Source organism: Lacerta agilis, chromosome 14, assembly GCF_009819535.1.
Source record: "Lacerta agilis isolate rLacAgi1 chromosome 14, rLacAgi1.pri, whole genome shotgun sequence".
In the NCBI taxonomy this organism is placed as follows: Eukaryota; Metazoa; Chordata; class Lepidosauria; order Squamata; family Lacertidae; genus Lacerta; species Lacerta agilis.
Window position 1 is genome coordinate 39,493,642 of NC_046325.1, and position 13,755 is coordinate 39,507,396.

At 47.5% G+C, this 13,755-nt stretch overlaps 1 protein-coding gene and 2 non-coding genes across 3 annotated transcripts; 1 reads left to right on the forward strand and 2 right to left on the reverse strand.

The window, feature by feature from the left end:
- PSMB3 (proteasome 20S subunit beta 3) lies at positions 1–7,270 on the reverse strand. Its single transcript, XM_033170444.1, has 6 exons — positions 7,167–7,270; positions 4,714–4,898; positions 3,522–3,629; positions 1,849–2,026; positions 469–563; positions 1–50 (listed from the first exon to the last, which is right to left on the reverse strand). The coding sequence occupies exons 1-6, from the start codon at positions 7,167–7,169 to the stop codon at positions 2–4; spliced, it is 618 nt and encodes a 205-aa protein (XP_033026335.1). The 5' UTR covers positions 7,170–7,270; the 3' UTR covers position 1.
- Positions 7,271–10,265: 2,995 nt separating this feature from the next.
- TRNAN-GUU lies at positions 10,266–10,339 on the reverse strand. The gene has a single exon. It is a non-coding gene; the product is annotated as a tRNA-Asn (tRNA).
- Positions 10,340–11,183: 844 nt separating this feature from the next.
- TRNAK-CUU lies at positions 11,184–11,256 on the forward strand. Its single transcript has one exon. It is a non-coding gene; the product is annotated as a tRNA-Lys (tRNA).
- Positions 11,257–13,755: the final 2,499 nt, after the last annotated feature.

Sequence of the window (13,755 nt, forward strand, 5' to 3'; positions counted from 1 at the left end):
CTTAGTCCATACGAGCTTTCAGTGTTCGGGTAGTAATCTTGTCTTTTTCACTGGGGAAGAGAGAAAAGAGGAGGAGAAACGTAGGTGAAATATCACACTGATGCCCAGCAGTGTAAATCATATTTTTACCTTTTGGGGAATTTCCATCAAGCATCGGCCACTCACTAGAAAAACAAGGGAGCTTCGCTACGTTAAGTCCAGCTCCCTTTTCCTTGTCGCAGATGCCGATCATTTTCTCACTGGTGCAAGCAGGAATGCCTGCTGCTCTCTAAACCTACCCCCAACCAGGAGGGGAAACTAAATTTACTTCATCGCTTCCATGGGACTCGGTTTTCTGGGTCAGCCTTGCTGCTGGTAAGTGGAGAGCCACTCTCCCTGCAGGTAAGCCATGAAGATCGATAAACCTCTTGGACATGTTTTGCAGCAAATACAAAAGACCCAACCACAACAAACCAAAAGCATACTTACATGACGTGAACTATCACGCCCATGCCTGACACGGCATCTCTGTCCACCGCATTGAGCATGGCCTGGCCTATGGTTTCAAAGAGGTCGTCTGGTTCCTGCATTCAAGAGGGGAAGAGAGAAAGCCTTGTCTTGGAATTCCTTTGTTGTTGTTCAGTCGTTCAGTCGTGTCCGACTCTTCGTGACCCCATGGACCAGAGCACGCCACTTGGTTAAAGTGAAGCTGAGTCCAGCGCCTGACCAACTCGGACCCTACCAGGTTTTATGAGTGTTATTTGGCTACACGGTAAAGTGTGCCAAGGTGTGAAGTCTGGGTAATTAAGGTAGAGGTGTGACTCCCTGAAACTTCTATCGGGCTTCACAGACAGGGAGTGGTGGCAGCTTATTGTGCGTTTGGTTTTGCTGGGGTTCCTGTAAACCTCCTCTGCATTGTTTAAAGCTCCACTGGGCTCAGAGGTGGATAATTGGCGGGAGGGGGGTTGCAGGAATACCACTACATGGAATTCCTTTAGGTGTGTTGTATCCAGGAATTCCTTTAGGTGTGTTGTATCCAGAACGAGCTTCGCACGAGGAGGAATTGGATCACGCGGCATCTTTTAAAGGCCCTTAAGTTTGTAATCTGACAATGTGTGAGGTGGGATGGATTTCATCATCATCATCATCATCATTATTAAAGGTAAAGGTACCCCTGACCATTAGGTCCAGTCGCGGATGACTCTGGGGTTGCGGTGCTCATCTCGCTCTATAAGCCAAGGGAGCCGGCGTTTGTCCGCAGACAGCTTCCGGGTCTTGCGGCCAGCATGACTAAGCCGCTTCTGGAAAACCAGAGCAGCACAAAGAAACACAACCTTCCCGCCGGAGCGGTACCTATTTATCTACTTGCACTTTGACGTGCTTTCAAACTGCTAGGTGGGCAGGAGCTGGGACCGAGCAATGGGAGCTCACCCCGGCGCTGGGATTCAAACTGCTGACCTTCTGATCAGCAAGCCCTAGGCTCAGTGGTTTAGACCACAGCGCCACCCGCATCCTATTATTATTATTATTATTATTATTATTATTATTATTATTATTAAAATTTGTATACTGGCCTTCATCCAAAGATCACAGGGTGGTTCACAACATAACAATACTAAATGACAGCACAAAATACGTAACGAAACAGAAACAAACCAATCACACCCCCAAAGGCCATAAAATGTTTAATCAGCCAAAGGCCCGGTTACAGATGCCCTGTTAGGAGGCACTGTGCATTATTAGCGAGAGCAGCCATTTTTAGAGGCAGCCCCCCAAAATCTTACCCTTGCCAAGGTAATGAAAGCAGAAGCAGAAACACTCATGCCCAAACTTATTGTGTGCTCCTGGCTAAGACTACATCCCTCTTACCATGTCTGGCTCCCACAAGGACTCGCACATGCCGTACATCTGCTCTGCGCAAGTCCCGCTGACCACAAAGTCCTCCGTTGTCATTGGGCAGCCGATCAGGTCTAAGGAGCAGATGAAGGGCTCATACGTCACCGGGTCCAACCCGGCTATCACTGGCTCCGTGTAGTAAGGTCCAAACCTGAAAACAGCAGTAAAAGGCGTGTTAGCTAATCCATTCAGTATATTCGTCCCAAACACCATCTAAATATGACAAAGCTATGCTAGAAAAAAAGCTATTACAAACCCAACTTTGAGAAAAGGGGAAGCAGCAGGAAAATACATCCAATCACATTTCCCTTGGGATGCCTAAGCAGACAAGTTTAGGTTATGCTTAGAATTGGCCAGATCTTCAAATATCTGGAGAGAAGGACAGAACTCCCCAGCCCCTCCAGTTCAGATGTACTAACTAGAGCTACCCAGAACACTTTTTGCGGTACACCTGCTTTTGGCCCGACATATGTATTGATTTGTGTCAGGTGTGCAGAGTCCTCCCCTCCCTTCGGTAACTTCACAGGCAAGAGTTAACGAGAAGTTTATATTTTATAGTCCTTTTTATTCAGTCATCTGTCTGGCTGCAAGCAAAAATCCCCATCTCTCCACACGGAGAGCAGTTGGCTACTCTAAATTCTCCCAATTTCATCCCCAGCAACATCCTGGATTCCAACGGGAAGTTCCTCCTCCTCCGCTCTTCATTCTTTGTTCTCCAATACGGACGGACCTCCTAGTTCTTGGGGAGGGAGGGTCCCCCACACTCTCTAATGACATCTCTGCTGGCCGTTCCCAGCGGCGTAGCTAGCCGCTGGGCTGCGGGGGGCGGCAAGCCAAATGGCACCCCTGGGGGCGGGGCGTCGCTCCGTGCGCATGACATCATGACGTTTTTCGCCGCTCTGCTCCCTGAAGCGGCGGGAAATGGAGAGGGGCGGGCCAGCGAGGAGGGGTGTCACCCCCCTCGCTGGCCCAACCCCTCTCCTTTCCCCGCGGGCTCCACTCAGGGAGCGCAGCGGGTTCTTCTGCTGCTGCGCTCCCTAAACGGAGCCGCCCCGGGGCATGGAGAGGGGTTGGGCCAGCGAGGGGGGTGACACCCCTCCTTGCTGGCCCGCCCCTCTCCATTTCCCGCCGCTTCAGGGAGCGGAGCGGCGAAAAACGCCGCTGAAAGGGGGAAAGCCCTCTCTTTCAGCGGCTTTTTTCGTCGCTGGCTGGAGGCGGGGATTGCGGGGGGCGGGGCACCGCCCCGAGTGTCAACCCCCCCGGGCGCTACCGGGGGCCACCCACCCCCCCCTTGCTATGCCCCTGGCCGTTCCCTCCCATCTGTTTGTCTGTCCATCATCTCGTAACTAGGCAACTCCTGTCGAAGCTGCTCAGTGTCTGTCTCTCTCTCTGCTCCTGAAACTGCTGGAAACAGGGGAGGCGAAACTTCCCCCTCCTCCTCCTCTTCAGAGACAAGCTGATCTGCCTGAGAATGCATTCCCCCATCCTCTGATTCAGACCATTCCCTGACAAGAGATTCCAGGAGTTCAATTGCAGCTAGGGCTTCAATCTGTTCTAGGATTTATCTTCCGTTCAATCCCATGCATTCACATCCCCCATGTTACTTGAACTTCTCAGCTGAAATGCAATTCTTTTAAATCCTTTACCGTCTCTCATACAGCAGGTTAGACACCATACTCATCAGGGTCTGCGGTTTGATTTGCCTGCCTTCTTTCAGCTCATAAAGATTCAGCCGGAACTTGAGCCTTTGAGCGCTGTTAGGAGACAAAAACTTGTGTTTATTCCATTTTAAGGCCCTAAATTCATTTTCCACTTGGTGGCTGAGGAAGCACATGTCCGTATCTCAGGACATTCTGCAACTGCTCCCCATGGCATGGCGGATAGTTGTTCATTGGAGAATTTTGGACTAATTTGAGTAATCTCCAGTTGTTTCCTTTATGCTTGCTTGCTTTTTTTTTAAAGACCAAGATCATAGTCTTAGTTGTTGCAGGATACAACACGGATTTATGCAAGTACTTTGCAAAACCTGCACTGGCTGGAAGCCCAGACTTCTCTACTACTCACAATTTGATAACTTCATCTTAAAATTTAGAAATTCCAACCTATTCTCTCTATGAATTGGGGTGGGGTGGGGATTATTTAATGCCAATGTGTCTGTTGTGGCTCTTAAAAACACACCGCATGGGGAAAATCAGGCAATGTCATTTAATAAGCCATTCCTAAAACATGTTTGCATTTGATCTGATTTGAGTTTCAATTCAAAATTGCATTGTTCTAAGACAAAGATATTGCTGGACTACAGACCCCATTATCCTTGACCATGGGCCATGCTGGCTGGGGATAATGGGAATTGGGAGTCCAAAAACATCTAGGGTTCACAGGTTTCCCATCTCTGTTTTAAGAGGGGGAAATGTAGCTCATTCTTCTAGGAACTTGGCTTCGGTTTTCTAAAAAAGCAAAACTAAAATAAAACCTCAAGGTACTGAATATTTTAACCTTCAGTTCACAGGGTGTGTGTGCGTTGGTGATCTATAACATGTTCAGTTGCAGGGAATTTTTGCCTCTCGCAAAAACTGTCCCTGTCCAACAGCATAGGTGATGAGAAAAACTACAAAACATTATCTGTATTTGTTTTCTATTTTCTGATCTTCGCAACTTCCAAGCAACCTTGCCAAGAGAGCCACTCTTCCCATTTGACAGAGTTGGGATACCAAGACCGAAAGAGCAGCAATTCACAAAAATCTAGCCACAAACCTCCCTAAAACAGTTCCCAAGGCCTCTCTAGCACTGGACCACCCCAATTTTCTTGCTTCGAGCAACTCCAGAACAAATACTTACACTGTCTGAACATCAGTGGCAAGTCCAGCCAAACCAATGAATAATCTGTCTCCCATTGGGAAAATTTTCTGGAAGTCCGTAGTCACCATCTGAGCTTGAATGCCAAACCTCCGGTCAGCAGCAATGGCAACACAGTTTTTCCCTTTCATGGCCATTACGGCCCCACCGTTATAGGACATAATAGACTGGGGAAAGAGGGAGAAGGCAGGCTGGTTAGTCAACATTATTAACAACCATAGAATCATAGAGTTGGAAGAGACCACAAGGGCCATCCAGTCCGACCCCCTGCCAAGCAGGAAACACCATCAAAGCATTCCTGACAGATGGCTGTCAAGCCTCCGCTTAAAGACCTCCAAAGAAGGAGACTCCACCACACTCCTTGGCAGTAAATTCCACTGTCGGACAGCTCTCACTGTCAGGAAGTTCTTCCTAATGTTTAGGTGGAATCTTCTTTCTTGTAGTTTGAATCCATTGCTACGTGTCCGCTTCTCTGGAGCAGCAGAAAACAACCTTTCACCCTCCTCTATATGACATCCTTTTATATATTTGAACATGGCTATCATATGACCCCTTAACCTTCTCTTCTCCAGGCTAAACATACCCAGCTCCCTAAGCCGTTCCTCATAAGGCATTGTTTCCAGGCCTTTGACCATTTTGGTTGCCCTCTTCTGGACACGTTCCAGCTTCTCAGTATCCTTCTTGAACTGTGGTGCCCAGAACTGGACACAGTATTCCAGGTGAGGTCTGACCAGAGCAGAATATAGTGGTACTATTACTTCCCTTGATCTAGACCAGTGTTTTTCAACCTTTTTTGGGCAAAGGCACACTTGTTTCATGAAAAAAATCACAGGGCACACCACCATTAGAAAATGTTAAAAAAAATTAACTCTGTGCCTATATCGACTATATATAAATTAATTTTTCAATTTTTTCCATGGCACACCAGGCAACATCTCGCGGCACACTAGTGTGCCGCGGAACAGTGGTTGAAAAACACTGATCTAGACGCTATACTCCTATTGAGTATAGCGTCTAGATCAATTTGGCAACACTTTTTCTCCAAATCAGACCACTAAGTGTGAGCCTCTTTGGTAGGAAGGTCAACTACACACATGTAAAGAAAGTGTGTCGGAGATCTGACACGGTTCCTACTTTCTTCCAACTGTTGTTAGCAATAGAGTGCGCCTGGGGGGGGGGGGTGAAGTTAAAATGCTGTGCTATCAACACCAAATCTATCTCCCTGGGAAACAAGACTGTGCAGGGTTTATGGAGGTCCTGGGCTGCCCAGACGACAGGACCCACCCCAGTGCCTCGCTGATGCGGTCCAGAGGAAAGCAGAGCAATATGTTCGGCACCAGCTTGGCTGCAGTTGTTGTTAGAAAGAAGCAAACCAGGCACCGCCCAACTGTGTTAGGGACCCCACTCCAGATTTGTGCACTCCTTAGCCTTTCCTTCTCCCAAAGATATCCCCGCAAGGCAGCAGACGCTTAGTATCAGAATCTTCCTTTTTTTCTCAAACGTGGACCTCCAGCTGTTTTTGGACTACAACTCCCATCATCCCTAGCTATAAGGTAAAGGTAAAAGGACCCCTGGATGGTTAAGTCCAGTCAAAAGTGACTCTGGGGTGCAGCGCTCTTCTTGCTTTCAGGCTGAGGGAGCCTGCTTTCCAGGTCATATGGCCAGCAGGACTAAACCGCTTCTGGCGCAATGGGACATCGTGACGGAAACCAGAGCGCATGGAAACGCTGTTTACCTTCCCGCCACAGCCGTACCTATTCATCTACTCGCACTGGTGTGCTTTCAAACTGCTACATAGGAAGGAGCTGGGAAAGAGCAATGGGACCTCACCCCGTCGCGGGGATTCGAACCGCCAACCTTCTGATCGGCAAGCCCAAGGTGCTCAGTGGTTTAGACCACAGCGCCACCCGCATCCCTAGCTATAGCAGGACCAGTGGACAGGCATGATGGGAACTGTAGTCCAAAAAACACACACCAGCTGCAAGCCCAAATTTGGGGAAAACGTTGTCCCAGATGCACTACCTCCCCAAATGGACGAGCCCCATCTACCCCTATGTAGACGATAAAGAAAGCCTCGAATCGCCCAACCCCGGGCGGGCGCCTGGAACCACTTGACGGGGGCCAACTTTAGCTATCGCTTCTACCAGATCCCAGGGACTATCCCGGCTGGATCAGGCCAGAGGCCAGCGCACCCCACCCTCCTCTTTCCCACGGGAATTGCGGGAAGGGGAGCCGTCGCTCCCCGGCCTCTCCCTCCCTCGTCCCCCGGCGATTCGCACCCAGAGCCTGGCAGGGGGCTCCCATCTTGGGAGAGGCGGGATTCAGCCAGGAGCAGCCGATCAGCGCCTCGACCATCTCGGCCCAGTCGCACCCCGTTCCGCTGGTCATTCCCCCCCCCCCGGCCCCTCCAATCGCAGCTCCCCTTTAGAACACACCATGATGGACGCTGGTAGGAAAACGAGCCCTTTCTCCGCGCTCCTTTCGCTTCCTGCTGCTCGCTGCCGCTAAGGCCCGCCTCCGCCTCCCTGCCACTGGCTAGCGTCGCCACTCGCGCCGCTTCCCATTGGGTAGCTGGGCGCCGTCAGTCAAGGCTCGGCCTCTACCCTCGGGGTGGCCGGCAGAAGGATGTGAAGAGTCATGGTTCCTCCTCCCTCGCAGTACACTCACACGTAGAGATAAAAAATCAGAGAGACCCATTTCTCTCTCTCTCTCTCTCTCTCTTGGAGAGATAGATTCCGGGTTCGCAATGGATGTTTTTCCCCGAAAGATTTTTTTATTTATATTTTACAAGTGCAGAGTTATAACAATACAAAACACATACCGATATTTAGAGATTTCTCCGAATCTCTAGACTTCCCACCTTCCCCTCCCATGGGTCCTATTATAAACCTTTTCAACTGCATATTATTTCGTCGTCCAAATTTTATGTCTCTCCGTTTTATCCACAATATCTTCTGCACATTACAAGTGTTATTGCAACCCTGCTAATGTTTTTATCTGTAATGGGTGTCAATTTTAGTCCCCAGCCCCAGTGGGGAATTTAGGTTCACATTCTGCGCTTCATCTGGAATATATATAGTTATATATTATATATTATATATATAGTTGCCCTACCACGTGAAATATTTTTTTCCATTATTGCCTGTATTGCAGCTGCCTGTGATATTATGCCCATGTTGCCTTGTGTTCCATTCGCAGGCATACACCCACAATGTGTTATTACATCTAAAAAAACCTCGGGTACTGTATAAACTGTCTGCAAGGACTAAGGGCTGAGCTAAGAAAGAGAAGAAACACGCGTTGCCATCTAATCGCACGCTAAAATTATGGATTTCTGCAAACAAAAACCTAACAAGAAAAACCGCTTTTTAAAAAAGTGGCAGAAAGGAGGCTTAATAATATTGAAAATAAATAAGGAATCGGGATTCGGAAATGATGCGCGACTCTTCGATTGCCTTTGTTTCCTATCTCCATGAACAGCAACCGGAAGTGGCGTAAGATCCAATGGTAAGCCTGAATACTTTTCTTTTTCCAAGTACCCACAGAGATAAGAAATTGGAGAGATATCTCAGGGTTGGTTGGCTAAGTGGCAGCAGATCAGGAAGGGTTTCTGACTCTCGACTGGTTAAATAGCAAATTTGTTGTCTGGAATTTTGACGGCCTACCGAAAGCCCTCTTTCTACAAGGCTTGTAAATCGAGAACTTTCCCAATTTGCATCTGCACTGCAATTGCTTTCTAAATATATTTTAAAGACTTTTGCGTTGTTTTATCTCTGTGGTTTGGTACCCTGGGCTCCTTTGGGAGGAGGGGTGCTATAGAATTTAATAAATTAAATAAACCAAAAAAGCACCCCCCCCCAAAAAAAAAAGGATACTGAAAAAGAACAGGGAGGGGGAAACAGAAACATACCCTTCAACATTTCTCCAATAAAAATAGGGACGGCCCATTTCATAATGATAATTTTACTATTTTCACCTTGCCCATCTGGGCAGCTTCCAACATATATAAAAACATAATAAAACATTAAACATTTTTTTAAAAACCTTCCCTATACAGAATTGCCTTTAGATGGCGTGGGGGTCGGATAACTCCATACCCCCCAACATTTCTCCAATGAAAATAGGAACATCCTAAGGAAAAGAAAAACAGGGTGAGCTCCCGTTGCTCGGTCCCAGCTCCTGCCCACCTAGCAGTTCAAAAGCACGTCAAGTGCAAGTAGATAAATAGGTACCGCTCCAGCGGGAAGGTAAACAGCGTTTCCGTGCGCTGCTCTCGTTCGCCAGAAGCGGCTTAGTCATGCTGGCCACATGACCCAGAAGCTGCCTGCGGACAAACGCCAGCTCCCTCGGCCTGTAAAGCGAGATGAGCGCCGCAACCCCAGAGTCGGACACGACTGGACCTGATGTTCAGGGGTCCCTTTACCTTTTTAAGGAAAAGTGGGGCATTCTGGGATCAAATCAGAAACTGAGACGGCTTCTCTAAATCAGGGGCATCCCTGTGTTATAAGAATTCAAGGTCCCAAATATATAAATTTAATGTTTATAAATTTACAAGGCAAACACATACATAAATATATAAACCACATGTCTGAAGCAATACAGGAAGACACAGGAAGACAGTCCTGAAACCATTTTGACTCTCCCAAACTGACCAAATGTTTCTCTGTAAGGGCACATTAAAGATATGAATAGGGCAAGCCTGTGACATGGACTCAGGAATTAAGTATTTACAGTATCATCACAAAAGGAAGGCCAGGCTCTCCATGTAAACCCATTAACATCCAGGTGGACCCATCAGCAGGTTTCCTGCCAGACAGGATTCTGTTGTAGAGCCCCTTCTATGATGTATGTTATGACGTATTGGGGGGTGGTCTTGGGCTGCAGGGTGGCAATTTAAAAAGTCTATATAGGGCAGTGCGCACCATTGTTCAGGGTTCCTCCTCCTTCCTTTGTGTGGTGAGTGAGGACCCTGTTGCAACAGTTCAATAAAGATCAGGCTTTCTAGCTGCTTTGCTTCTCAATGTACTCTGGTTGGCCTCTGTTATTTTCTCCTACCGATAGGGAACCCACTTAAGGACTATATATGGGCTCTTGGATACCCCATAAGGGGAAAAAGGCAGATTTTGTTTACAACACCTGGAAAATAGGGACACTTGGAGGGTCTGAAGAAGGAAATTTCAGTGTGAAAAGACTTGTGAACTTTGTTCTAGTGTTGTTGGCATCTGTCTGTCTTGGGAGACAAAGAAGAGTGCGCCTTTAGGGTTAAGTCAAACAGCTGTAGAGACAATACAGGAGAGATGTGTTTTGTTGCAGGAGGGGAACAAACTCACTTTTTCCCATCAGGACTCCCCCCCCCCCCGCCCATGCTTCTATCACCTTTTATGCCAAACTGAGCAGGAACGGTTAAAGTAAAAAATGCAGGAATCGTAGAGAAGCGGCAGGAGGTATTCCCTGGAATCAATGGGAGAGCTGCGTTTATGGGGGGCCCTCGCTTTGCAAACGGATGGCGGTGGGAAGGCAGAAACAAAAGACGCCGTCCCTGGGTGGGCTCGAACCACCAACCTTTCGGTTAACAGCCGAACGCGCTAACCGATTGCGCCACAGAGACCGGCTTGCGGCTTGGAAGTGCTTGCCCTGCATTGCTAACTCCGAAGCCTAGCTAAAAAAAAAAGAAAAGAAACAACGGTTCTAGATTCAACCGCTGGAGGCGGAGCGGAGGATCGAGATTGGAAAGGCTTGGAAGAAAAGCCGGCGCGCAACTTCAGGTTGTGGCTGGTATTGCAATGGATATTAGGCAGACTGCAGAAAGAAAATGCATGCAAAAAAAATTGGTATACCATATTCTATTCTTTTTCTTCCTTTTCTGATTTTTTTTGGGGGGGGGGGACATGCATTCTTCGTCCGTGGTTGTTGTGCCTGGCAGAGCTGCAGATTGCAAAATAAGCTTCCTCCTCTACCGCTGCCATTCACGCGTCATGCACTGCGCTCGCATCGCTCTTGCAGAGATGAAGGCTCTCTCCACGGAAGATCCTGCTCCACGCGTGTCTTGTTCTGTCATGTGCGTGATGGGCCAGCAGAGGGCGCTCCTTCTTCCTGCTCTTTGAACAGCATCACCAGAGCTGGCGCAATATCATGTCTTGGTTAGCATCATGTCTATCATGTCTTGGTTAGCAGCGAGGAAAAGCTCCCCCGCGAAGCTCAGCGTGGAAAGCCTATTTTATAAAATCCTCTTCCATTGCTCTTTGTCCCCCTCCTAACACCAACCTTTTCTTTTCAGTTTCCCCCCCTGTTATTTTATTTTCATTTCCTTTATTCCTCCTTCACCCCCTTTATTTTCTTTGTTTTTGTTTAAATTGGTCTTTGTTGGGGATTTTCTTGTGTTGCTTTATTATCCTCGGATGATTCTCAAAGTCTGCTCACTCTCAGAGCAAAAATATGCAAAAACAAAAAAAGTTGGGATAGCTCAGTCGGTAGAGCATGAGATTCTTAATCTCAGGTTCGTGGGTTCGAGCCCCACTCTGGGCAAAAAGTTTTCCTGCGTTACAGGGGGGTTGGACTAGGTGACTCTCGTTGTCCCTTCCAACTCAACCATTCTGTGTTCCTGAGTATCTGTTGACTTAGGTTATTTTCCTGTGTAGTTGCTGTTCCTCTGGGTATTTTTTTATTATTAATATTGATGGTGCCTTTTCGACAGCCCCCCTCCAATGTTTAATTGTTTGTTTGTTTGAAATATCCTTTTCGAGGCCTGCTGTTGAACTTCTTCCAGGTAGATAAATGTAGGTGGTAACTTTCTTGGAGTCAGTTTTTGTTTGGTTGGGGCTGTGGGAACGTGTAGCGGTGAGTTCTGGGTGGTGTTAAGACTCCATCAGCCCCCAGTAGGGCGGGAACTGTAGTTCCTTAACTCGGGTTGGTACACAGGCTTTTGTGTTACACAGAATTCTTGGTCAGGCAGAAGAGAAAATATGGTGAAGAAGCTGTCCCTAAACTGTCGATCTCTGCACCAGCTGAGGGTGCAGAATTGGAGATTCTGAGCTGTGCCACAGACCTGGATAAAACGAGTTCACTTTTCCACGCCATTATTTGAAAGCGACCTGTCTAGCCAAAGAATTTCGACAATGATCTCAATTCATAAAGTGGAGCGCCCAGTCTTTGGAAGTGACCTGTATGTATAACCAACAACCTCAATCGGTTAGAGTCCATTGCTACAGCTACAGACAGCCCTTTGCTTTCAGTTGTCAGGCGACAGGCAGAAATTCAACGGGTGCAGCTTTTCCCGTTGCAGCGTGGCAAAAGGTGGCGCTTGTCCCCCAAGGAACAGAGCCTCTGTATCAAAAAAAATGTTTAAAAATAAGATTGCGGATTTAGGGGGCGGGGATGAAAACTTCACCTTGGTGTGGGCCTGTTTTTAGCTCCTCTCCGACTTCTGCATCGATTCTCAACTGTTCTGCTCCTGTCGTTTTCTTATTGCACATAAAAGAGTATCATAATAACCACAATTCCAGCCTTTCAAGGTACTGTCGTTTCCCATAATCGCCTAGGAGTTATGCTTTAGTCACACTCACACACTCTCCTATTCAAAACGTCCAAAAAAAAATATCTCCCCTTGGTGGTTGCACGGAGAGTCTGCAGCTTCAGAATCGTGTACAGCGCCTGACATTCAAAGCCACGCCGAGATTACTGTGATCTTTCATCGATCATCTCACCCAGGGGCTCTTAAAATGCTGTTGTTCTTGCGCTTTTGTGTGTGTGTGTGTGTGTGTGTGTGTGTGGTTGTTATTGACAAGACCGAGGACCAGAGGAGAGAAAACTGGAGCCTCATTGCTGAGCTTCAGAAAATGAAGTTATTAAAACTTTGCTAGGACTCTACCACTTCGTGCTAACGGTGTGGAAAGAAATCGCCTGTTTTAAGGGTCCGTCTGCCATCATAGGACACCGCCCCCCCCCCGGAAATAAAACACTCTCAGAGAGAAAGGTAGAGTGATCCCTTCTCCTTGGCATGCAATGTTTTTCTCTGTTCCGGGAGCTGGTTTTTCAGGCAAGCATTTTTTAATTTTATTTTTAATGCGATACCTCTCACCAGTACAGTAAGTCGGTTACACGTGATTCTGCAGAACCTCTCACCAGTGGTTACACGTGATTCTGCAGAACGCGTGAATAGGCAGGTTCCATTGGGGAATGAAGTCTGAAAAGGGCTTATGAAATGAGCGAGGAGAGTTGAGATACCGCCCGTGGGTGTATATTATTTGAAATATGGGCCTGAGGGGAAGACGGGGCAGAGACCTTTTCAAAAGTCTGGCTGGCAGCCCTGCTTCGATGCACATCTGACCAGCCATAAGTTTCTCCAATGCATCTTTGCCCAGAAAATAAAAAAGTCTACTCAAAGTTTGTTAAAATAATTGACTCAATAAGGGTTATGGGGTGGGTGAGATGGATGGAATCCAGCCCTCAAAAGAGCAGAAGGCTCTCTTTTCCCATAATACTCTGTAACTGACCTTAAAGTAGTCATATTTAAGGTTTTGCTCTACCGTTGATGGACTGAATCGCGCCAAAGGGTGTGTTAATTGACTTACCAATGCCAGAATGCCTGTGGTATCAACAGCTGTTTTGCGAATCCCCACTGCTCAGTAGGTAATTTTCACTCTCTCTGCACTTTCCACATTTTTTATTTTTTTGGGTCTCTCACCCCTCTTCTTACAGACCCCACCCCGACCAACGTGCATTCTGTGCTTCATAATAAAACTTAATGCATCTTGCGATATACTGTGGTCCATGAAAGTTCATGCTATAATAAATCGGTCCGTCTTCAAGGTGCGCCAATTCTCCTTGCCGCTTTTCCTTCCGAGAGGAAATCCGGTTTTATGGCCGTTCTCAGTCAGAACGTCTTGCACGAGTCTTCCCTTCCCCACATCTTGAGGGTCGTGGGAATGGTATCCAAAACATTACTCCTCTTCAAAGAATCGCGCGTCTTTAGCCAAGAGAGAATTATTGTGAGCAAAGGATGTGATTGTCATGACCACGCACTTC